We start from the raw sequence: 25629 nt of genomic DNA on the forward strand, positions 1-25629 counted from the left end.
ACATCTTGGGAAGCTTGGGAGCGAATTCAAATATTTTTTGCGTCTCAGAATCATGCTAAAATCAAGCAGTTGACGACCAATTACAGAACACAAAGAAAGGTTCGTTGTCTGTTAATGAATACTTGTTGAAAATTAAAGGTATTGTTGATGCTGGCTGCGATTGGGAATCCGATCTCTTCGAGTGATCATATTGAAGTTATATTCGATGGACTCTCAAAGGATTTTGATCCTTTCATAACATCAGTTACATCTAGGCTGGATCCATACATTGTAAGTGATATTGAATCACTTCTTCTTGCACAAGAATCTAGAATTGAGAAACACAAATCAGTGGAGACTCTCACAGCTAATGTTGCACAATTGCAAGTCAAGAATAATTCAAATAATCCTAGCAGCAGACCTCCATTTGCAGGAAGAGGAGGTATGAATATTCGAGGTGCCAAAGGAGGTATGAACTCTGGTAGGCGAGGAGGAAGATCAGGCAGAGGTTGTTTCAACAGACCATCTGTTACTTGTCAAGTATGTGGTAAATTTGGTCATCTTGCATCCAATTGTTACCATAGGTATGACTAGAATTATCAGCTATCAGTTGCAGATTTTCTTAATGCATAGAAGCAGTAGCAGCAACAGCAACAACAAGTCTCCTCTCCAAACCTGTAGGCTTATTTTGCTACTCCTGAATCAGTCTCTGACCACTCATGGTATCCCGGTTCAGGTGCATCGAATCACATTACCTATGATGCAGCCAATCTTGCTAGCAAGACTCCCTACACAGGAACTGATGCTCTTCACATTGGTGATGGATCAGGTTTGCAAATTTCTAATGTTGGACACTCTTTAATTCACTCTTCTTCTTCTCCTTCGCCTTTGGTTTTGAAAAATCTGCTTCATGTTCCTCTTATCACTAAGAATCTTCTTAGTGTCTCTCAATTTGCTAGAGATAATAATGTTTTCTTTGAATTCCATCCTGATTTTTGTGTGGTGAAGGATCAAGTTTCCAAGAAAATTCTTTTGCAAGGCAAGCTTAGAGTAGGTCTCTACTCTTTTGAAGATCTACATGTGACCAGATCTGTTTCTTCTTCAGCATTCAGTTTTGCTTCTGTTGTGTCTCAACAGCCTTCATCTCCTTCTGCTACACCTTTGTCTGTTCATACTACTCACACTGCTTCAACATCTTCTTCTACAACAACATCCTCTTCTGTTTCTGTATTTCATTTGTGGCACAATAGACTAGGCCACCCTTCCTTACCTATTCTGAATAATGTACTGAATGCTTGTAATGTTCCTGCTGTTAATAAAAAGGATCTGGTTGTTTGCAAGGCTTGTGTGTATGGTAAATCTCATCAGCTTCCTTATCATGCTTCTTCTTCTGTATACACACAACCTCTGCAGTTAATCCACACTGATTTATGGGGTCAGCACCTCTTAAATCATATAATGGATATACCTATTATATACATTTCACTAATGCCTTCTCTCGCTATTCTTGGATATATCTCCTTAAGAATAAGTTTGATGATTTTTCTGCTTTCCTTCAATTCAAGACTATGGCTGAGTTGCAATTTGATCATAAGATTAAAGCCATTCAGAGTGACTGGGGAGGGGAGTTTAGAGCCTTTTCTCAGTTCCTCTCTGATAATGGTATCCTCCATCGCTTGAGTTGTCCTCATGCCCACCAGCAGAATGGTTTGGCCAAACACAGACATAAACATATATCAGAAGTTGGTTTAACTCTGCTGGCTCAATCTACTCTTCCTCTCAAATTCTGGGATGAAGCCTTTAGAACTGCCACCTTCCTTATTAATCGCTTACCTACTCTAGTTCTGAATGGTTCTTCACCATATTCTCTCTTGTTTCATTCTCCACCTGATTATTCAGCTCTTAGAACTTTTGGTTGTACTTGTTATCCTCTCACTGCTCCTTATAATAAACACAAGCTTGATTTCAAGTCCACTCAATGCATTTTCCTTGGCTATAGTCTCCAACACAAAGGCTACAAGTGTTTGGCACCTTCTGCCAGAATTTACATTTCTAGAGATTCTACTCTCCTTTCTTCATCTTCCAGTTCTGCTGCAACCTCTTCTCCTTCACCTCCTTTTTCTTCAGCATCTCCTCCCCTAGCTGAATTACAGGGTGTCCCTAGATCTTTGCCACCTGAATCATCTACTAATGATGAGAGTGCTATTCCTACTGATCTTGCTACTAATACTTTGCTTGGCAGTTCAGATTGTTGTCCTGCAGCTGAACCCACTTCTGCTCCTGCAGTGAGAGTTGTTGGTTCTGTTTTATCTGGCTCTACAGAATTACCCGCAACACCTGTTTAGACTAGCTTCCTGTCACTTCATCCTATGATTACCAGATCATAGAATGGTGTGTTCAAGCCTAAAGCCTTGGCTGCTTATAAAGAGCTTTCCACTGTCACAGAGGCTTTGCAGTCCCCTGATTGGAAACAAGCTATGGCAGAAGAATATTCTGCTCTTTTGAAGAATCATACTTGGGACTTGGTACATCTTCCTGCTGATAGAAAATCATTTGGCTACAAATGGGTGTTCAAAGTTAAACATAATTCAGATGGTTCAGTTCAGAGATTGAAAGCAAGGCCTGTGGCTAAGGGATTTCTTCAACAGGAGGGTTGTGATTTCAATGAGACTTTTAGCCCTGTAGTTAAACAAACAACTATCCAAATTATATTGACTCTTGCTCTCTGTTGGAAATGGAAAATTCATCAAATTGATGTGAATAATGCTTTTCTAAATGGTGTTCTAGAGGAAGAGGTGTATATGGATCAACCTCAAGGTTTTGAAGTTGAAGATAGGAGGCTGGTTTGCAGGTTGAGGAAAGCCCTTTATGGTCTCAAACAAGCTCCCCGAGCTTGGTTTGAGAAGTTAACAGCAACTCTGTCAAAGTTTGGGTTTGTGTCTAGCAAGTGTGATCATTCATTGTTTTTGCGAGTCACCTCCTAGCATACCACCTTTGTTCTAGTGTATGTTGATGACATGCTTATTACAGGGAGCTCTCAATCAGTTGCGATCAGTTTAATCCAAGCTTTGAATAAGGAATTCTCTGTTAAAGATCTTAGTGAGCTGAATTATTTCCTTAGTATTGAAGTGAATAAGCTTCAAGATGGTTCCCTGCATCTTTCACAGAGTAAGTATGTTAAAGACTTAATGCAGAGAGCTCATATGTCTCAAGCTAAAGGAGTGGATACACCTATGCCAACCAGTCTTAGGCTGTCTAAAGTGGAGGATGAATCAGTAACTGATGCCACAGCCTATAGGTCGATTTTTGGAGCTCTCCAATATGCTACCGTAACCAGACCTGAGATTTCATATGCAGTCAATAAATGTTGCCAATTTATGCAGCAGCCTCTGGAGCCTCATTGGAAGTTAGTCAAGTGTATTTTGAGGTACTTGGCTGGGACAGTTAGTCATGGGCTGCACTTGAAGGCTAAATAGAATTTGTGCTTGTATGCATTTTCTGATGCAGGTTGGGCATCGGATATTGATAATAGACGAAGTACTACTGGCTTTTGTGTTTATCTTGGTGAGAACTTGGTGTCTTGGTCTTTTAAGAAGCAGCACACTGTCAGCTGCTCGAGTACAGAAGCTGAGTATCGTGGGATGGCACACGCAGTAGCTGAAGTTGCTTGGATACAATCACTCCTTAGGGAGCTGAATGTGACTCTAAGGAAAGTGCCATTGTTGTTATGTGATAACCTCAGTTCTGTCTTGTTGTCTGCGAATCCCATCTTGCATCCTCGGACAAAGCATATGGAGCTCGATATTCATTTCGTTAGAGAGAAGGTTATTAGGAAAGAGTTGGAGGTTGTGCATGTTACTTCTGCTGAGCAAGTAGCTGATGGCTTGATTAAACCAGTTTCTAGCCTTCGGTTTGAGTTGATGAAGAACAGACTAGGAGTTCGAGATTTGCAGAAATGTGCTGAACGAGGGAGAACGAGGGAGGTCCAAATTACCGGGGCATGTTAACAGAATTAGTTAAGATAGAAGTCTGTTAAGAGTTAGTTACAAGATTCCCTCCATAAGCTAGTTACATCCAGCTGTACTTGTATCTATAAATATAGTGACCTCTCTCTCAGAAAGGTAATGAAATGAATTCTCCCGCCATATGTTCGTCTGGAGCTCTCTGCTTATCTCTTCTATCTTGAATGTTCTTTATGTTTAGCATGGCCTAAGGAACAATGGGTGGGATGCTGGACCACCCCCTCAAACCTATGGTTGTGGAGTATGGAAAGGAATTTGTAAGGCAGCTAGAAAATTCTCCGACTGCATCAGTTTTAAAGTGGGAGATGGAAGAAAAGTGAAATTGTGGTCAGACCACTGGATTGGTGACAGAGGCCCCTAAAGGAGATATTTCCTGACTTATACAATGTGGCCTTAGACGAAGAAGCCTTAGTGGCAGATGCATTCAGACTTCAGGAGAATAGCATGTGTTGGACTCCCTCATTTAGAAGGAGTTTCAATGACTGGGAAATTCAGCAGGTTGCTGACCTTCTCTCTCTGATACAAAACCAGCAACTAAATCTCCATCCCCAAGACACAAAAATCTGGAAAGGGACCAAAACTGGAGTTTTCACAGTTAAATCCTTCTATTATAAGCTAGTGAGGAGGACTGAATCTCCTTTTCCTAGTTGGGCCATTTGGGGGAATCTAGCTCCTACAAAAATTAAGTTCTTTGTTTGGGTTGCAGCTTTGTAGAGATGTTTGTCTTAGGAAATGTTGATAAAAAAAAGGAATGAGCATTCCAGATATAAGGTGCTGTCTATATAATGAGGAGGTGGAGTCAGTTGGACATCTCTTCCTATATTGTAAGTTTAGTACTACAGTATGGAGCCACTTTTTGAAATCCCTGAATCTGAACTGGTGCATGCCAGCATCAGTTAAAGCTCTTTTGGAAGAATGGCAGATTTCTGAACTTTGCAAAAACGGGAGACTTTGCTGGCCTTCTGTCCCTCCAGCAGTGCTATGGGCTGTGTGGTCAGAAAGAAATAGAAGGCTGTTTGAGAAGAAATCCTCTTCTGAAGCCGAGGCCATTAATTTAGCCATAGATGCCATTAGGAGCTGGTTGTCAATACATTCTGATTTCAAAGATGTTACTTCTGATCATACTTTTTTGATAGTGGACTTCTTTTGAGGTTCTTTTTTGTACAGATTCTCGTTGTACAAAAGACCAGTTATTAATATAATCATGCTTTACCTTCTTTTAAAAAAAAATAAATAAATAATAAAGTTTCATTCAGAAGTTTGATACCTTGCAACTTTGCAAGTTACAATCTTTTTCCTGATAAAACCGTTGTGACTGTTTGGACAAGGTTGAATTTGTGCATTCCTAAATTTTTCGAGTCTTACATGCATTTTGAAGGAATAATATTCTGTGGATACCTTGCAACTTTGCAATTTACAATCTTTTTCCTGATAAAACTGTTGTGACTGTTTGGACAAGGTTGAATTTGCGCATTCCTAAATTTTTTGAGTGAGTCTTGCAACTTGCATGCATTTTGAAGGAATAATATTATGTGGTCATGCTATGCAGGTGTATTTCCGTGACATACCAAATGAGATCATTGAAAACCTGGTAAAATTTGTAGATGGCTTATCTTATCCTGCTATTTGTTGTTCTTATCTCTTCTTTTTTCCTTCCATTTTTCGTTTTTATGATGGTTGGTTGGTCTTCTGAGTTCAGATTGAGGAGGGGCTTGTTCTCAATGTTGCTGGAGGCCTGATGGTTGAACATCCATTGACACAGCCTTTTATTGAAGCAGTGGTTGGTTTTCTTTTCTCTGTTTGCATCCCTGTCTTGTGGACAGTATATGCACTGATTAAAGCATGCTTATTAATAAAGATACATTCTGGCTCAAGAAATTCCTGATGTCATGATTCTGAATTCTGATTTTTGTGGACTATTTTCTGAGCATTGATCAGTGCTCATCTACAGGGCTAGCTAGCCTTATGGATTGATGTATTGGTGAATGACTTTCATAGTGTTGTTATTTGGTATCATTGTATATTTCCTCCATTTTTCAAGTCATTTGATGACAATGTGCAGGTAGGGACCACAGACAGCGTGATGGGTCTCCCCAAGTCTCTCACGGAGAAACTTATAAAGGAGGTCTTCTAGCAGAAGTAACAGTTATTGCACCAAGGAATCTCTACTTTGGCTGAGTTGCGCAATACATGGTTCTTTTCTTCTTTTGCTCACTATATAAGCTGGGATCAAGCCCCCAAACTGAAGATTACAAGCATTGAAGAGAGCAATATGCTTCCTTTTGGTTTTTTAACATCTGTGAGGGGATTGATTGTTACTTAAATTTCCAATGTATTCATTCAGAATGGAATCTTGGCAGGCTCTAGATTATTATAGAAGATGTTAATCTTTTGTTCGACTTTTAGCAATGTTACACTCCTCAGGGTAAAAGGGTAGATGCACTAATATTTCTCCTTTTTCCTTTTCTCTTCTTGTTCAGGGAGACCATTTAACTCATCACCTATCTATATTATTATAAAGTGGATACTTGCCTTGGTTTTGATGTAGGTTATAAGAATTAAATGTGATTATATAATGACCTTGTATCTTTACCTTGCACACCTGCATATCATATGCTTATGCATGTGCCCTGGTAATTTATAAGATGTTAATTGATTCTTGGTCTGTCTAATCAGCTTTCTTCTATGTGGGTGTATCATCTCCTTGGTGTGCTCGAACAAAGCTTAAAATTATTGCCTGCAATCTTGAATTTTAAATAAAATCATACATATAGAAGAAAATCATCTGGTTTTTCAGAACATTTGGATAAACCCAGACTAGTTCATTGCTTTGGATGGTATCTCATGCTTAGGTACAGTAGAAAACCACAATGAAATTCATTTTCATTCCATGTTGCATCCTGACATGCTATAGGTTTTCGACATCAGGATTCAGGAGAATATATACACCATGCTCACCAGTCACCACTATAAGGTCTTTCATGATTTTACCAAATCTCCTACAGTGTGTTTGGTCATACTCATGGTGGGTAAGGGTGAGTAAACGAGAAGGTTCTACCTAGAACCAAATGGAACCAACTTCAAATTGGCCTTGAACTAACCATATCCAATCTGTTACCAGTTGGGGATTGGATCCAAATTCTTGGACTGATTCCTACCCAGGCCAGTTCTAACTTCTAGGGTCTAGGGATTACCCAAATCAACCTGAGGAACTTTCTTTGGTTGGCCTTGGAATCAAATTTGCATTGAAATAAATCTCAAAATACTCTTGAGGATGTAAAGGTTTGAAACCAAACACTCATAGTTACGAAGACCATGGTCTCACGTTCAAATTTACCCTATATTATATTAATATAGGGTAAATTACAAAGACCTCCCCTTGTACTATGGGATCAATCATCAGTGACAGATGCCCCCCTATATTATAATTTGTGACAAAGATCCCCTTGAACTTTTATAATGTGACAAACACCCATTCAACCGTTAAGTCAAATGACACGAACTACCAAACTAGCCCTTGCCCATTTTCTCTTATAACCTAATTTACCCAAAAATACCCTCATTGCTTCTGTCGGGAAAAACTTCTATCATCTCATCAGTGATCATCATTGGAAAAGGAAGAAATCTCCGATAGGTTAATTACAAAGGGACACTTGCCATTGGAAAAGGAAAAAATCTTCGGTGAATTAATTAAAAGGGGCATTCACCTATTGAGCATGGATTTTGAAAACTCTAGACATTCATCTTGTCTTTACTATAGCTATTTCAGTTAACTTTAATGGAGAAGAAAATAAACAAAGTATAAAAAGGTTTCATAAATTAAAAGAGGGTAAAATAAATTAGAAAAGGATAATTTAGGAATTTAGAAAACTTTAAATAGTTGAATGACAATCTCAGAATATTAACAGAGGGGGTCTTTGTCTAACGTCTAAGTTTAGGGGGGTCTTTGTCACAAATTAAAGTACAGGGAGTCTTTGTCATTGACCCCATACTAAAAAGGGGTTTTATAATTTATGATAATCTACAAATTAAATTACTCAATTTAATTAATAAACGTAATATAAGTTTTAAACTATATACCATTATTGTTAAAAATCAAATTTTATTTTTTAGAGGGAAAAGGGTAAAGAAAGAATAGGTTCCACAATTGGACCCTAAAACCACCAAGACCGGAAGAGAACCTGGAATTGATCTTGATAAAGTAGGTTCTGGTTCTAAAAACATAAAACCAGCCCCTATAGGGTAGGGATTCTAGGTTCAACCTTTGAACCAAACCAAATGGAGTATGCTCACTCCTAAGAGAAGGTGGTGGGAATGATGGAGAGAAATAGAAAAAAAGAAGCAAAGGCGGAATCCAATTTTCCATTGTTAAGCGCAGCAGTAATCGGTTCGAGTATTTTAGACGTAGAATTCATCTTAAGGAATAGGAAGTGTATCTTTTCATTAAATTTGCCATTCCCATAAGGGTTTAAATTTCTTTGTATGACTAAGCGAGAGTTATCTTGCAAATTAAATATAATTTTACACAAAACATGAAAACCAGTTATTTATGCAAATCGTTTCAGCAATAACCAGTCCTTTTTTCTCTAGCTCGGCAAAGGTAGAAGGGGCCAAAGAACAGAACGGGAGGGTTAGTTCATCCCCCAAAACCCCATGCCCCCTCCCCCCACCCCAACTCTGCAACAATAATTAGTCAAGGACATAGATTCGAGAGGCAATGTCTTGAACCAACCAATTGAATCCCTCAAATAGTCCATCTCCAGTGTATGCACTACATCCCATTATTTTCCAGTGCCGAGTTTTGTCCATTGCGCCCAAGTTGAGCACCTGCAAAGGAGCAATGAAAGCCCAACTTAGCCACTTAAGAATTCCACCTGCATAGAGTATGTTGCACTGAGAATTAAAAAAATAAAAGAAAAATAATTTAACAAAAATAATAACAAAGAAAATGAAGTGGTGGTGCTCAATTTGGCCTTCTCATTTTCTTTTGCTGTTCCAGTAGCATGACTGCATGATCATCTTGTTTTATACTCCTTCCCGTCCCCATCCCAATTTCTATTAAAATTTGGCGGATATAAGCCTCAGTCACTTTATCCAACAAGTCACTCCATTTCAAATATCAATAAAATTCTAGTAAATAGTTTTACCATTGTTTAATCTGCATCAGTATCTACCCTCACAACCCCAACTCTGTAGTTGATGATCAAATTATTGCACAAGGCATGCAAAGAGAAATTCTATATACTTGAACTCCATTACTGTGAAATTGGTTTGAGATGAATAAAAAGGGCAGCCCAGTGCACAAAGCTCCCGTCAATGTGGGGTCTGGGAAGGGACAGATGTACACAGCCTTACCCTTGCACATACAGAGGCTGTTTTCCAAGATTTGAGATGAATAACCCAGTAAATTTTAATAGAAAGAAGCAGAGAAATGAGATAACCCACCTCCCACACATAAAAAGTAAATAAATACAAAATGATTTCTAAAGAGAATCCCAATAATGTCATCCAGTGCTCTTAGATCCATTTCTGCAACAAATAAAGGTTTAGTGTCTGAATGGATACGAAGCACCATCTGCGAAAGGCCTCTATGGCTAACAATGCAAACATAGAAAATGTGCCAATGTTTTTTTTTGGTGAAAAATGTGCCAATAAGAAATCTTGGACCTTTTCTAGTATAATTCCTTAAATCTTTGGTCCTTTCTTAGATTTTGCCTTGCCTCTTCAACTTGCCCCAAGTCATTCTTCACAGCACAGGTGCAGCCACTAGTCATTGATGCATATGCTTAAGCCATCTCAATTCACATTCTCTCATAGTCTCACTTTCTGGAGCTAACCCTAGGTCCCTATGAATGCATTCACTTTCCTAGTCTTTCCATTCATTTGTCTCAACATTCTCACCGTAGGATTTACTACGTATCCATTATTGGTTGATGAAGATGGATAAAAGACTCTAGGAAGTAGAAAAATGGATCTTAACATAAAACATTGCGAGGGGAAAATATGTTTTTTTCTTTCTCTTTTCTTCTTAAAGGCAACCAGTAAAGAGCATATACACGTGTACATAAATTATACTTTGCAGCTCCATACTCAAGACAAAAGAAAACCAGCTGGTAACAGAACTGTCACCATACTGAAAAGTATAGTTACGAATGAGCTCATTTGGGTAATAATATTTTCTATAGGTTATGGTTATGAATCAATTAAAAAGTCAAAGCTGGATAAGGGATACTAAAATTGAAGTATCTGACATGATATGACACCCTTGTACAGGTATCTGGGTATCATAAGGCCAAAGATATATATATATACACCTACTGCAAAGCAATATGCATTTAAATTAAGATGATATTCAGATATTTAGGTATGGTAATGCATCAGCATGTAAACTTACTTTAGCTATTTCATTTGGTGTAAGAGCACCTTGTATGTCCTGCTTATTTGCTAGTATCAATAAGGATGCTCCAGATAATCTCTGTCAAGAGCACAGATAAGTAAAAGCTGTAAATAAATCATCCTTATCATCATCCAAGCCTTATCCCAAAAGCTGTAGATAAAATGGAAATAAAAAACTGAACAAATACCATTCCAATAGTTGATCAGTCTTGAAAACTTGAGTTATTACTTATAATCCTGAATATTTGCATCAGAATTACCGATTTATATGGGAAATGAATCATTCTAGAGGATTTAATGGCGTGAAGAATTCCCAAGGAAAGCAATTTTGCTAGGGTACCAGTTTTGTACATGCAGTTATGGTAAATTATATTTTCAATGTGATGCTGAAGGCATAAAAACCGGTTGACTTGGTTCCAGTGTTTTAAAAGTGCAAGGCACAAAAAAGGAGCAGGGGTCAATTTGTGCCTGAAACGCAAGGCACAAAAATACAAAAAAAAAGTCAGAAAATTCAAAAAATTCAAAAAAAATCAAAAAATATACATTAACATAAGATGTAAAGTATATTCAAACGAGAATTTAAGAATAAAATCAAACATATAAAACATTTTCAAGCATGTAAAACCTCTAATCTCTTTTCTCACTCAATAGCATTACTTCAAGTAGCTAATGTAATGTAAAGCATATTAAATTCCTGATTCTACAAGCCGCCTTTGTGACACGCCCCTCAAGGAAAGCCCAAACAAGTCCACGTTAGGTGTTAAATTCTTAGTTCACACACCAAAGATAATGAATTTATAATTTTAATTGTTTTTTAAGAAAATATTTTATTAGGATGAATGAATGAACAAGGACTTGTTTGGGTTTCCTTCGAGAGTCATGACATTGGGACTTGTGACTCAAGGAACTAAGAATTTAACAAGGACTTGTGAGAACTAAGAATTTAACACCTAACATGGACTTGTTTGGGCTTTCCTCGAGGGGCATGGCATGGGGGTCCGGAGAAGGATCCCCCAGCCCAGCCGCTATGTTCAAAAAATGCAAAAAAGTGTCAAATTTTCAAAAGGCGCACACCTGGGCTGAGGCGCAAGGCATGTGAGACGCACACCTAGGCACACCAGGCATGCACCTTTTGAAAGGGCTGCGCCTAGGACCTAGGCAAGGCACAAACCCTAAAATGCATCTCGCATGTGCGCCTAGGCACGCCTTTTAAATCACTGCCTGGTTCTGCCTTGAACAGCCATTCTATCTTTGCTCTAAAAGTAATCTAGAGCTACAAGTTGCATGGCATCTAATGCCAGAACTATAGTAATAATAATAATAAACCTTGATTTTGCACTCAGATTCAACCTTGGATCTGTATTTCCTCCACAAGTAGCCGGTTACTCATTAAACAATCTTGATCTATAAGTTAAGTACTGGATTTGAAGAAGATGATTGATTATTGTAACAGGTTAATATTTTTTTATAACAAAGGACACCATAATCACAAAGGACAAGAAACCCGATTGCAATAATAACTTGATTACTTCAAGATGCTGGTAACAGGAGTCGGAATATGCAATACCTCTTCCTTCAAAAGATTATCTAGCTCCATTTTGCAATCATCCAAACGTCTGACATCTGAACTATCAACAACCCATACCAAACCATCAGTTTGTTCAAAATAGTTTCTCCAGTAAGACCTTATTGTTCTTTGGCCACCAACATCCCATATATTAAGAGTATACCTGACAAAACGAATTTCAAATAAAAATATCAATAATACTTTGAGTGCAATGAAATGCCTTCTAGAACTTCAGAACATCATAAGAACAAGGAGCCAGGTTGTAAAATCAATTTGATGCAACACAACCATCCTCTGTATGACGAATTGCCTCAGAGAACAGAACCAAACGGGCTGATCCACTAGGTCCCAGGAGCAAGAGTTAGGAAAACAAAATGAGAAACAAAAACATGAAAATGTAAACCCATAAAAAAATGCAGCTCCCTAGCTTTCAATAAAGAAAGTAAGAAACCTTACTTTTCGTACTTGATAGTTTTGATATTGAAGCCCAATGTAGGGCTGATAACGCTTGTGTCCTCCCCATTAATTCTCAGAACAATTGTGGTCTTGCCGGAATTATCAAGGCCCCTTCCAAAAATTAAAAAGGAGAAAGGAAAGATACTCAAGAACAAAGTTGAAATGGGAGAAGTAGATGAAAGTAAGAATATCAACAGCTTCATGTGACAGTAGTAGTAGTAGTAGTAGTATAACTATTGGGGGAAAGGAGTTTCGGAGCATACACCATAAGAATTCGCATCTCTTTCTCCTTCCTCTTGATCTTTCTGATGATACTGAGGAGCCCCATTTTCGATCAGAGTCAGAGACCAAGAGCGAATCCTTGCTACAGATCTATTCAGTATTCACGGCGATACAAATTCCCCTTCGGTCTGTTCACGGCGGGTAGAAAATGTGAGTAGGAAATCTGGGTTCGTCTGTTTTTCCTTTCTTTCGAGTGTTCAAACGAAGACGGCCCTACCAACTGAGGGGTGGCTCGATATGTTAGTGGCCCAAGATAGGGGTGGCAAAAGGGTGGGGCCTACTGACTCTTGGGGATGGAAAAGCCTAGTGAAAGGACTCCAATGGCTAAAGAAGGGTTAGACACAAATTTTTGGGGTGAGAACTGGGTGATAAATAGACCTCTTAATGATTTCAGAATTCAGAGGGACCTGTAACAAGGTGGCTGATTGTATCCAACATTTTGATTGGAATCTTACAGAGGTAATATCTATCCTCCCTTCTGGTATTTAAGAATTCAGAGGGGCCTGTAACAAGGTGGCTGATTGTATCCAACATTTTGATTGGAATCTTACAGAGGTAATATCTATCCTCCCTTCTGGTATAATAAAGAAAATTTTAGCAGCTCCAATTTCTTTCTAACTCTTCTGTAAGGGATAAGAAATATTGGAGTCCTAGCAAGAATGGGAAATCTAAGTACCAATCAGCCCATATCAGAATTTTCTAGGCTCAAAATACAGGGGGAATGCATGTTGACCATGAATTGATGTCAAATTCATGAACAATATGTGGTTTATAGGGGGAAAGGGCTAATTGTAGAGGGGGCTGGAATTCAGAATTCTGCATTGAGTGTATGGGTACTTCGCTTTATTTTTGCTGAAGTGTGGATTACGGGTGGTGGAGAAATGTCAAATGGGACCCTCCTCCCCAAGTTTGGATCAAAATTTATACTGATGGAGCGGCAAAAGGACATCTAGGTTGGCTTTGCAGCTGGTATTTTTTCAAGATCATCAAGGAAGTTGGAAGGATGACTTCACAACCCACATTGGAATATCCTCTAATAATAGGGCAGAGCTAATGAGCCATCCATGAAAGTTTACGTCTTGGGCTTGATAGGGGACTCACTAACCTAATAACTGAACCTGATTCATAGGCTACCATTTCATCTCTAATCACTAGAAAATGCCCGAAATGGAAAGCTGAAGCTCTCCTTTTGAGCAAATTACTGATTTACGGTACGGTGTAGTTTTGAAACACTGTTATAGGAAGGCCAGTAGATGTGCAGATATGCTAGCAAACTTAGGCCTTTACCAGTTAGGACTTGGGGAGATGTAACTTTTTTGATAGTCCTCTTATAGAAGTGTTATCCTTAATGCGGGAGGATATTTCCGGTTTAGCTCAATGGCTTCTTTGTAAGGACAGGTCTATGTAGTTGTTCTTTTCATCTAATGGATAAGAAAAAAATGTAAATTTCATCTTAAATTGCATTATAATAAGTGAAGGTGTACGATCTGGTGCTCTTAGTTGGAAGGCAGTTTGGACGTCGGTTGTGTAGTAGGTCAGTCGAACTGCAAGACAGATGAGATCAAGGAACCCGGGGTGGTTAGCCCGGTAGGGTCACTCCGATGCTTAAGTTACTATTGGATGTAAGTGGCGAGATGAAAGCTTGAGAACTAGAGAGCTAGAATACACTAAATTGCACGTACCTGGGTCTCAGGGGTCTATCGTGGGTTTCACGAAACACTCTCGAGATCTTCAGCCTGAGTTGTAGGAGTTCGTTCTGCTCTGGAAGGTGAATAGCGTGCTAGCTGATAAGGTTTATCGTGTCCATCTGATTCGAGTGGGATGAGGATGAGGCTTACAGTTGCACGGTGTGATCCTGAAAGGCTCAGAAACGGCTGGCAAGCATCTAGAATCTACAACGTGTTACTTCGTCAGGCTTAGTCATCCCGAGATACCCAAGCTTCGGTGCTATCCGAGGTGGCCCATCCTGCCGAGGTGGCTGAGAATGCTGAGTCATGTGACTGATTAACAGGTTGTGTCCACATGTCCACTGTTTACTAGGTCGGGCCAAATCACCTCTCATCAATAAGCATCATTGATGAATAAAATGGGAGGGTCATTATGGTTTCTTCTTCCTAAATTGTTAAACAAGGGGCTGGTTTATTTAATAAATGTCCTTACAGTTTGGTCTGGGCTTTCTGCGTGGCCCATCTATTGGATTGGACCTGTTTCGTTGTGACCTTTAAGATCCCTAGACTTGAAGCTGGATCTTGTTTGTTGCACACAAGCCCGTCCTTACAAAATTATATGTTTGGGTGCAGGAAAAAACAAACCTATATATTTGGGTCAAGCAAGCAGATTTGTACGCTTTTAATTAGGGATGCAAGTAGGGCGGGCCCAACTCAAATCAGACTGACTCAACCCACAATTTTACATGGATTGGGCTTAAATTTTTAATTCTTCGACTAGATTTGGGCCCAAAATTTTCGGCTTTGTTTATTTTTCAAATTAGGCTTAGGCCAGCCCTTAGTTAGTACAAACCCAGCCCGAGCTTATCCTAAATTGAGCCCGATCCAACTACATACATGTATATATAGACACATATTTACTTGCATATATGCATCTATACATGCTAATTTTTAATAAACCATGTATGTGTACAGACGCACATATATGCATAAATATATACATACTTTTGTTAATTTTTAGTTTGGACTGGTTTACCAACCCGAGCCCAGGCCAGGTTTGAGTCTAATCACCAATTGCATCAAATTTCTGTGCAGGATAGCCGGATATGCCTATATTGGATAGTTCAGGTTTGACCTCGGGCTTGATCTGGTTTCAAACCTTAAACCCAATTCTTAGGGTTAAGCCCATCCAAAGTTTTAAATTTTGAAATATATCGGCCGATATGGGCCAATACGTATCATTTTGGAAGAGTTTTGATATATGAAACATATACAATTAAATAGTTTCATATTTTTTCATTCGTATCAGCCTTGTATCAGACCATTTCGGGTATGTATCAGTTGATACAATCCTGAAATAGGCCGATATGCATTATGTATCAACCGAATTTAATTTCACTGTCTTTTCTAAATTCAAATTTAAATTTAGTTCATCTCTTCTCTCTCATTAATATCAAAGACATCATTAAATGTTAATATTATTTAATTAAATACTCATTTGAGTTACCTTAAGGCATTCATTACGTATTTAAATATTATTTAAGTCAAATAACTTGTTAAAAATCACAAACCAAATGTAATAAATTTCGAACCCTAGTCATTTTACTAACTGAGGGCTGGCTCGGTGGTGTGTCAGCTGGTTTTGTTCCAGCGTTAATGCAGAATCAAGTCCCACAACTAGCACTTTGGGGAAAAGGGGGTCAAGGGGGAAGTTATTAATGGTGCATGGCACCCAATACCAAAAAAAAAAAAAAATATCTAGTCATTGGTTACAACAATAATTAACTAACCACTGTGCCAACCTTAATTGCTGATCATAACAACATGTTTTTTTATGCTTAAAGTAATCTTTCTTGCCTTGGTGGGTGTTTACCAACAAATACTAAAATTTGTTTATTAAAATTTATATAATAATAAGATGAGTATAAATTATATTTATTTATTAAAAATTAAGGTATATATTAACTTGTATACATAATAAATATTATCTAAATATATATAACAAATATTAACTAATAAATGGCTTAAAAAAATATTAACTAATAAATATTAGTATACACACATACATATATTTTAGTTCTTCTATTATTTTCAACAGTTATTAATTATATCCCGATACTTTAGATAAATCATCAAAGAATGGTTTCTATGTTTAAATAAATTAGTTATAACCGCATAAAACTCATCTTTATTATTGTTCATATTTTTAAGGATTTTTTTTTGAATTTTTTTATGCATCCATGTGTAGCTTGATTTTTCATCCATATCAATGTGTTTCCAAAGTGTATATCGAAACGTCTCTTAAAATTACATTTTCGATACACCTTGCATTTCCGATACTTTGAACCTTGAGCCCACTTGGCTTACACTCTTACTGTGGGGTGCAAGTTGGGCAAGTTGGGCTAGGTTTATGGTCAATTTAGGCCCAACCCTAAAATTTGGGCTTAATAGGCCCAACCCAACATCAATCTTGATCTTCCCAATCCACATTGTAATTTGATGCATTTGAGTTGGGTTTGGACACGGGTCAGGCTCGGGTTGGTCAATGAACTCGTTCTAAAATTATACATGCATGTATGCATTTGTACAACAAATAAATATGTATGCAAATATATATACGTACGTATGTATGTATGTTTGCAAATATATATATGCAAAAAATTACATATACATATGTGTGAATGTGTATAGTTGGATCGGGCTCAGGCCAAATTTAGGCTACCTAAGGGCTAGGCCGAGGCCCAACTTGAAAAATAAAGATGTTTGAATTCTTGGACTCAAGCCAAACTCAAAGACAAAAAATCCAAACCCAACTCGTATAAAAGTTCAGAATGAATTGATTCATGCTCAGACTGGGCCCACCCAAGTTGCACCCCTACTGTTTGCCATAAAGCTAGTTCCCACATGTACATAAGGGGAGCGATATGGTTGGACCTTGTGGAAAAAGCTTCCATGATTTGGTCGGACCTCCATTTCTGATTAGCAATGCATTTGGTCCCTTCGCTAACTGCCCCTCCTAGCTGTATTTTTGAAAACCGGACTGGACTCTAACCGATCCTGGTCCTTTTCAAGTTTAGCCACACATTTTAAGCCATACTTCTATATACATTTTTCCCTAGCAGTCCGGATCTCCTGTACTTGGGCTTCTATGCTAAGTCGCACGCTAACCACCAAAATTTACGAGGTGGTTTGATTGGTTATATTCTTGTGCTGAGAGTGGATGGTTGCTCTAATGTTCACAAATTTGACCAATCAAAACTATCTCATGATTTTTTTAAATTCTAATTAATTAGTGTATGATTTAGCATAAAAGAAGTGATCAATCAGATGGTATTCATGAAAATTCACGGGATGTGTTTGATCAATCATATCTGGTCCCAACTGTAATGCCATTACAGTATATTCTCTAGCACATCTCGTGATGTTAGCTTTCCTCATTTTTATCGATCACATTCTGCAATAATCCCCTGATTAAAAGATCAAACCAATATTTAAAAAACCGATCTGGAGGTTGAACCATTTTTGCCTCTGGATTGCGGGTCACCAGTTCGACTGGTCGAGTCGAACAGTTCAGACCATGTTATGTCGTCGCATATATATAATTCAGTTTTTAATTTTTATTTATAAAAAAATATTACAAATTGCAATTTGAGACCAAAAAGGGGTTTTTTCACAAAAATAGTGGGGCAGTACCTTAGGATGCATAGATCTCGAAAAATTACTCAAAATAAAAAAAAAAAATCACTCCAATAAGACATGGGAGTGCAAAATTATGACCTCTGAAAGTTTATATGCATTGAGCATACAATCTGCGACCCAGTTATCAAGTCGAACCGGCCGGGTTGAATAATTCTTGACCAAGTCAATAATTTTTGACCATCTGATGGGTCTTAACCGAACCGAATCCAAAGTCCCGACCAAATAATGGTTCGAACAATTCAACTGATGACTGACGGGCCAGATCAACAGCGGATTGAAAACATTGGACTAAACATCTCTCCGGCCTTCATTTGATCTTTTAATTATTTGGAAAATTTGGTTGAGGTTATACTGTTTACACTTCACAGTTTTAAAATTGAGACAAAACCGACAACTTGGCTAAATAATTCTCTAAATCAATTAATGGTTTGCAAGTTTTTTTTTTCCAGGAAATTAGGTAACTAACTACTCAGCCGCGGGTCTTTCTTGAGGATCTTACCATAAAGATCTGGGGACAGTTCATAATTTTGGACACTGCATGAACCAGTTTATGATAATGTGGATGACCTGTGCTTTGCCTTTTGCTTTGTTGGGTTGGGTCACTGTTGAATGTGATTGATGAGAGCTCTTGCCCAAAATGCTGAAGACAATCACAGTCTCATTATTAAGTTTCTATTGATACGCAACATTGACTGGTGGTATCTGGTTTTCTTTATTTTCATCATTTAACAGATTCAAAGTTGGTCTTTAGTTAGTTTTCGATTTATAATTAATTAAGTATTGTGTATATCTCAATACATTAATTGCAGATGACTTTTCTTTTTTATGTTCAGACCCTCTGGAGGAAGTGATTGGATGCTAGCTATTTCTCCATTGTGAAGGGTCTAAGAATTGTTGGATCCGGATCTAATTAATTAACAGATTAACTTTTGAGCATGGAATGAGTGGTAGGAGTCCTCTCTGGAAAATATATATATGATGGTTAGAACTCAGAAATGGAGCTTAAAATGAGGATCATCTCATCTGTACTCCTCAATTAAGTATCTGAAACTCGAGAATTACAGATAATCTAAAATAGTTTGCTACTTAAAATTATCTGTCTGCACTTAATTCTTTTTTTTTTTTTTTGGCTTTTCTGATCGATCCCTTGAAACCCATACATATAACGACTTTGGTGGCAATTCCTTTTCAAAGGGAAACCATTAAAGTAGCTACATCTATTGACTGTCATCAACTTTGTTTTAATGCCAACCACTCCTAGTATAAATTAAATTCATCTTACATATTGGCTTGATTTTGATTTTGAAAGCATGACAGAGAGCTTTTTTGTGAGAGGTTTTGTGGATTCAGAGGCAAAGGTAAAACGTAATGTTATTTTCTTGCTGCATTGCAATCAGCCAATCAGTGTGACCTGTGTGTGCTTTTTTTTTCTTCTATTTTTTATCATCATCGTCATTTAAGTCTTCCATATGAGTTCGATTACATGAATCCTTTTTCACTATTTTTTTTACTTTCATTGCATTTATAATTAAAGATTTAATATATATATATATATATATATATATAAGGGATGCCTATGCTTTAGTAATGGGGTCTCCTCAACCTTGTCTCATGGTTCAAACCAGTGGCAGAGTCAGGAATTTTCTTTTTTTCAATTTTTTTTCTTTGGGTAGGGGGGGTATTTATTTATATATATATATATATATATATATACATCTAAGTTCAAGTTTTGAAGGGGACAAGGACCCACTTTACTATTTTTAACTCTACCTCTACTTACTACAAACTATATAACCATTGTTACTTTTGAAATGGTTGTAAATTTTACAACCCACTTCTACTTACTACTTCAAATGTTAAACCCACTTCAAATAACGGTTTGGTTGTCTACCTCTACTTAATACTAACTAATTCAAATATTTTTAACTGTACTGTTTTTAATTTTACAAGGATCCAAAATCTTCATTTTAAATATTTTTTAAGTTAAATTATTTATTTAATCGTTATTTTTGAAATGATTGTGTTTGAATAAAATTCAGTTACTCTCATAACATTTGAAGTGGCCACTTTTTAAGAATTAGGATGCTACATGTGTAAATTTTAAAAGAGTGGAGTTATCATTTTTTAAGAGTGAGAGTTTAACCTCTTCTAAGATTCTATTTATTGAAATTTTATAATGCCACTTGTCTGTATAATCAATAAATATTGATGTTGCTTATGGCATTTATTATGATATTTATGTAGGTTACCCTACCATATTTATCTGCATCTTAATTATTCCAACGAATCCTAACTTTTTATATCGATACGGCTATTAGAAGGTAAGAAAAAAACAAGTCAATTTAAGATGAGAGGTGGTGATAAAAAGAAAAGTCAACGTTCAAAATACCAGGCATATTGTATTGTATGTTTCAGGCACCGAATGCTAAAAGCACATGGTTAAGATATCTGGCAACTTTAAAAGGGTAATACCCTTATTAGAGATGTCCTGACTCAATTCTTATAATCTAATTATTTTTTAATCTATGTTTAATGCTCTTTTAAAATGTCCAATAATACCTTGTTGAGTCCTTGAACCATTTTTTGCATATTGAATGTGTCGATACCTTGAACCAAGGCAAAAATACACTGTGGATGTGCTTTTTTTTGTTAATAATTGCAAATCATACCATAGTGGTGGGTCTTGTCTTCACTTTGAAGATTTATGTAAGTGTAGAATTATCACATTAATTCGTGAAGATTAGAAGGTAATCTCTAATCTGATCAATTAATATTTTCAACCCTGCATTGATGAGTCGGACCATTCAACCCACACATCACTTGGGGTCAAGATGTGCAGTTTAGGTTGTCAACTCAATTACTGTTGACCCATTCAGTTGAAAAAATAAAAAAAATACCATGGATAGGGGTGGATTCGAGCTTAGCTTGGACGGTTACTTGGCTCATCAAAATAATGTTAGATTTAAGTTTGAATTCGACTTGTCTCAAAAGTTTGAAAATTTGAGCTCAGATCAACTTGAGTTCAACTATGAGTCAAACTTCCTACAAAAAAAAACTAAACATATTAAAAATAATTATTATTATACATATAAAAAATAAAATATTATAAAACATATAATAAAAGTTGTTTATTTTATTTTATATATATATATATATATATATATATATATATATTTATTTATTTATTAAGCTTGATTAGCAAGCAAACTTATGTATAAGGTTCGAACTTGACTTGAAGCTTAATTTAAATTATCTAAATCAAACTTTTTATAAGTCCAGCTCAATTAGCCCATGAAAAGCTCAATGCCTTTTCACCCCTATGGATCAAATGTAACACCTATCACAACCTGCTATTACAAGGAGTGAGGGGAGGGGGTCACTGCTCCCACAAGAAGTCTGCCTTACAAGATGCGTAGAATACAAGTTTGAATCTGTTCTTCACATAGCTCATTTCATACGAACGTCACAATATGTTTCAATGTGCATCTGGAACATCTCTTTATTTATAAATTTTTATTCATGAAAAAACATTATTAATATATAACTAAAACGTACTGTGAGATTGGTGTGAGACGCGCTCTAAAAAGTATAAATAACAGATCGGAACTCTGTAGAATACAGCCCTTCTAGAAAATAGTCTACGATGTGCACTACCACACGTGGCCTTTGGTTTGTGGTGATGGGACGTGAAGTTAATGCGATGGGGTGATTAGTTAACTCCAATCATAAATGAATGTGAGGAGGGGATGTACTTGTCAGTTTATCATGATCTGAATGTGTTGTTAGTTAATGTGGTTGTTTCCTTCCAATCTCAAGGGCGGGGCAGGGCAGTGCCGTGGGGGAGTCGTGATGGAACAGTTCGCTCACCTAAGGCCTTAGCGGCAGCACCGCTCCAACAGCAGCTACCAATACCACGAATTAATTGATTTAAATGAATAAGGGAGGCCAGCTAATAAGCCGATGAAAGGAATTCCCATCTCCTTCCCACGATAGAAATAATTTCAATGTGATAAAATTTTTAAGGTTCTCTTTTGATGGATGGGCGACATGCCCAACTACATCTTATCCTTGGCCACTTACAGGCATGCTTCTACCCTTGTGCTTATAAACTTTTTTATTTATTTATTTTTTTTTAGAAGTGACGCATGAATGTATGTCAGGTCAAGAGGTTCCCCGCAAATTAAAGCTCCTACACTCCTTTCTCTTCTTTGTTGGGAGGGGTTGGAGATGGTTCTTTTTATTGATATTATTGAGAGTATCGGATATTCATATATGAATCCTCTTATCCTTGTCTGCTTGTCATACTTAATCCAACTTGCCCCATTTGTATGGTATTTTAACCAATTTGCCCCATTTCCACTTCAATTTGGTATCTTTATTAAATTAATCACCATCATCTAAGTCTTGTCCCAATTATATATATATATATATATTAGCAGGGATCCGTGCAATACAAGAAAAAATCTGAAATATTGAATCCTATTCCATCATTCCTTTTTATTCAATATGCTAAACCATGGGCCCCTAAATCATTTCTACCTGCTTCAATCAATGTATGCCCTTTTGGGTTTTTCTCTGACACTTTAGCCCATGGTTTTTAAAAATGAATCGGTGATCGAACCGGTCAGGGGTCCGGTTACCAGTTTGAATGGTTCGACCGTTTGATCCAAATAATCGATCCATTTTAACAAAAAAAAAATTAAAATTAAAAAAAAATTAAAAAATTGAAAAACAGTCAAAACTGTTCGAACAGTTACCCGGCTGGTTCAATGGTTTGCTAACCAAAATCAATGGTTTTAGGGGAAAAACGATTTTGGAGGAAAACAGAACCGATCAGGTGACCGGTTCCTGGTTTTTCCAGTCCGGTTTTGAAAACAATGCTTTGCCCCTCCAACTTGTATAATGGAAGAGCTTTAATTTGACCAATAAACCCCCTTCCTCCAATTGATTGGTTACCCGTTTTTTAACAATTTTTGTTTAGAATCAAATAATTTCTTAAAATAAGGAATGCCAAATGCAATCTTAAAAGAAAAAATCACTGCCACTTGGGCTCAGTTTGGAAAGGGTACAAATACAAATATGCACAGTGCAAATACATAAAAAATAATACAAAATATAAGGTTTTACACTATATATTTGCATTTGTACTCCTTCCAAACTAAGCCTTAGGGCTTGTTCATTTCCTCTTAACTCTTATTTCTTAAGAGGAATATTTTAACTTTAAAAGAAAATTGGTTGTTTGTTTCCTCTTATCTCTTAAAGAGCAATCATACAACTTTTTGTTTTTCAATGATGTCCCCAAAAAGACAAACAAAAACTTTCATATATGGGGTCAAAACGGATATTTGATAATTTTCAGAATTCAGAATTCATAACAATATTCTCTACATTCAAAGTTAGGATAAGAGAAATTTCACCAATACCAATATACCTCTTAACATAATTATTATACTTTTAGATGTCAAACTTCAGAGCAAACAAACAGGTCCTTAGAAATAGAGACCAAATGATCACCACATACTTGGAATCAAAGAATGGGCACGTAGCTAGAATTGTAGACAGGTAAAGAAAAGGTACATCCGCTCTAATGTTGTGCATATAAACTGCACATTCCAGGTTTCCCTACCTTTCCATACCTTTTCTTTCAAACCAAACCAAACACAACTTAAAAGGGATTCTGTAAACAGACCACATGTGGTTTATGTTATTATCAAACTAAGGAATTTTTATAAATATTTCGGAAACCAGTAGCTCAGCACTGTCTTATCAAGAAAAATAATTAAAAAAGGTAAAAGAAAAATGGACATCCAGTATTATTCTTCAATTTTACAAAAAAAATTAAAAGAAAATTTGTAAGCTGGGAGCTACTACTTTGTTGCAGTTTAATTAACAAGTAAAGTATGTCGAGAATTAACATACTTATATACAATTATCAAAATGAAGTGTTTTATCATGATTAATTCTTTTTTCTTCTTGAGTATAGCACAACAGCTACACTAATATATAACTCTCGTTTAGGGACTTAAATCCACATCTCCACTGGAACAAATCAGCTAACGTACCAATTGAGCCACCGATCAGTTGGTACTATTATTCATATGCTTTTGATCCGAAGTATTCTAGCTAGAAACTTTTTTAATGATGATTATTGCATTGAATAGGGTTGAATCCACATTTGATACAAACAACATTGAAGAAATCCTTTATTAATTCTTGACCAGATATAAGAAATAGTACTGTGAATGCCAGAATAAATGTTTATTAAATTTACTTTGTGCTAAAAATTACAAATAAGGCCCACAAAATTCTCTCCATTTTAAACATTTGGAATGACACAAATTTTTGTAGGAGAAACCACTCAACCCTTACTCAGAAATATTTATTCAACCTACATTCTAAAAAGTAGGAAATCCATTTACGATGCATTATCTTTTTATGAAAACATATGTTCGTTTGCACTGCAATCTCATTTATTTTAACAAATGTATGGGAGTGCAAATGAAAAAATTGCAAAATAAGATTCATTTTTGCTTTAGGGGTTTCATTTTATTTTGATTAAGATTTTATTTTACTTCATCTACACTGCAAATAAACAAAACAAAGTAAGACACTAAGACCTATAACTAAATTAAACCAAAATTTGGACTCAACTTATTTCCAATTTTCCACACCTATGCTTTTTTGCAGTAAGACCTACAACCAAATTAAACCAAAATTTGGACTTTAGCACCAGTGCAAATAGAATTGCACTGCAAACAAACAAGGCCTTTAGTTCATGCGTAAGAAACAATGCTGTAGGTTATGTGCATTTTGGAATTTAATTTCAGAATTTTATACAATTCTTTTATCGATCATCATATCTACATAGTGAAACACATGGTTTTCAAAACCGGATCAGACTGGATGGTCGGACCGGAAAAATTGGGATTTGGTTAGCAAATGGCTGACCTGGGCGGTCAAACCATTTGAACTATCCAACAGTTTTTGGCCATTTTTTATTTTTTTTAATTTTTAAATTTTTTTATTTCTTTTATCAGAACGGGCCATTCGTTCAGCTCAAATGGTTAGACTGTTTGACCCGGAGACGGGACCCTGAATGGTTCGTTGTCCGATTTGGTTTTAAAAACGTGAAACATGAATGTAAATTTCCATGAAACTTAAAAAAGTTCCGTGTCAATTATGGTTACTGAAATGAAATCTCAAAGAACTCTGATGGATTTATTTTGGAAGACATTTTGGAACATTCGTGAAATTTCAGGATTTTTTTGATATATTTCATCTAGAAAAGTCAAGGTTTTTAAAATCAGATGAGATAGGGAACCGTTATAGGGTCTGGTTTAGTGGTTCTCGGGTTGAACGGTCCAACCATTTGGTCCAAATGGACAACCTGTTCCAACAAAAAAAAAAAAAAAAAAAAGAATTCAAAAAACACAAAAATGGCCAAAAACCATTCCTGGGTCGAATAGTTTGACTGCCTGGATCAACAGTTAACTGATCAAATCAATGGTTTTTGGCCAAAAGAAATCTTGGGGTAAAACAGAACAGGTCAAGTGACCAGTTA

At 36.6% G+C, this 25629-nt stretch overlaps 2 protein-coding genes across 3 annotated transcripts in view; one reads left to right on the forward strand and one right to left on the reverse strand.

Annotated features, from left to right (window-relative positions):
* Positions 1-6548, forward strand: part of LOC148877056 (uncharacterized) — a 32227-nt gene extending 25679 nt beyond the window's left edge. The window contains exons 7-9 of the mRNA XM_088981117.1: positions 5551-5592; positions 5701-5781; positions 6064-6548. Coding sequence (XP_088837243.1) covers positions 5551-5592; positions 5701-5781; positions 6064-6135 — 195 coding nt within the window. The 3' untranslated portion in view covers positions 6136-6548. The remainder of the gene's footprint in view (positions 1-5550; positions 5593-5700; positions 5782-6063) is intronic.
* A 1869-nt stretch (positions 6549-8417) lies between these two features.
* Positions 8418-13910, reverse strand: TTN5 (ADP-ribosylation factor family protein). 2 transcript variants are annotated; one of them, XM_088981127.1, is made up of 5 exons: positions 12684-13910; positions 12421-12531; positions 11965-12127; positions 10396-10476; positions 8418-8828 (listed from the first exon to the last, which is right to left on the reverse strand). In XM_088981127.1, exons 1-5 carry the CDS (start codon positions 12746-12748, stop codon positions 8691-8693), a joined length of 558 nt encoding a protein of 185 aa, XP_088837253.1. In that variant the 5' UTR covers positions 12749-13910; the 3' UTR covers positions 8418-8690. The 2 variants fall into 2 exon arrangements, with proteins under 2 accessions (XP_088837253.1, XP_088837263.1); XM_088981137.1 differs by having other exon boundaries at positions 12430-12531; positions 12684-13134.
* Positions 13911-25629: the final 11719 nt, after the last annotated feature.

This window comes from Nelumbo lutea, chromosome 1 (assembly GCF_056320005.1).
Source record: "Nelumbo lutea isolate HS-2025 chromosome 1, American lotus-T2T, whole genome shotgun sequence".
Classification (NCBI taxonomy): Eukaryota; Viridiplantae; Streptophyta; class Magnoliopsida; order Proteales; family Nelumbonaceae; genus Nelumbo; species Nelumbo lutea.

What these genes read in the sequence shown, in the direction of transcription:
- TTN5 (XM_088981127.1), bottom strand. Translation starts at nt 12,748, where the DNA reads ATGGGGCTCCTCAGTATCATCAGAAAGATCAAGAGGAAGGAGAAAGAG. An exon ending in AAAACTATCAAGTACGAAAA is followed by an intron (nt 12,128 to 12,420) that starts GTAAGGTTTCTT and finishes TCGTTTTGTCAG; the next exon opens with GTATACTCTTAATATATGGG. An exon ending in ATAATCTTTTGAAGGAAGAG is followed by an intron (nt 10,477 to 11,964) that starts GTATTGCATATT and finishes TGCTCTTGACAG; the next exon opens with AGATTATCTGGAGCATCCTT.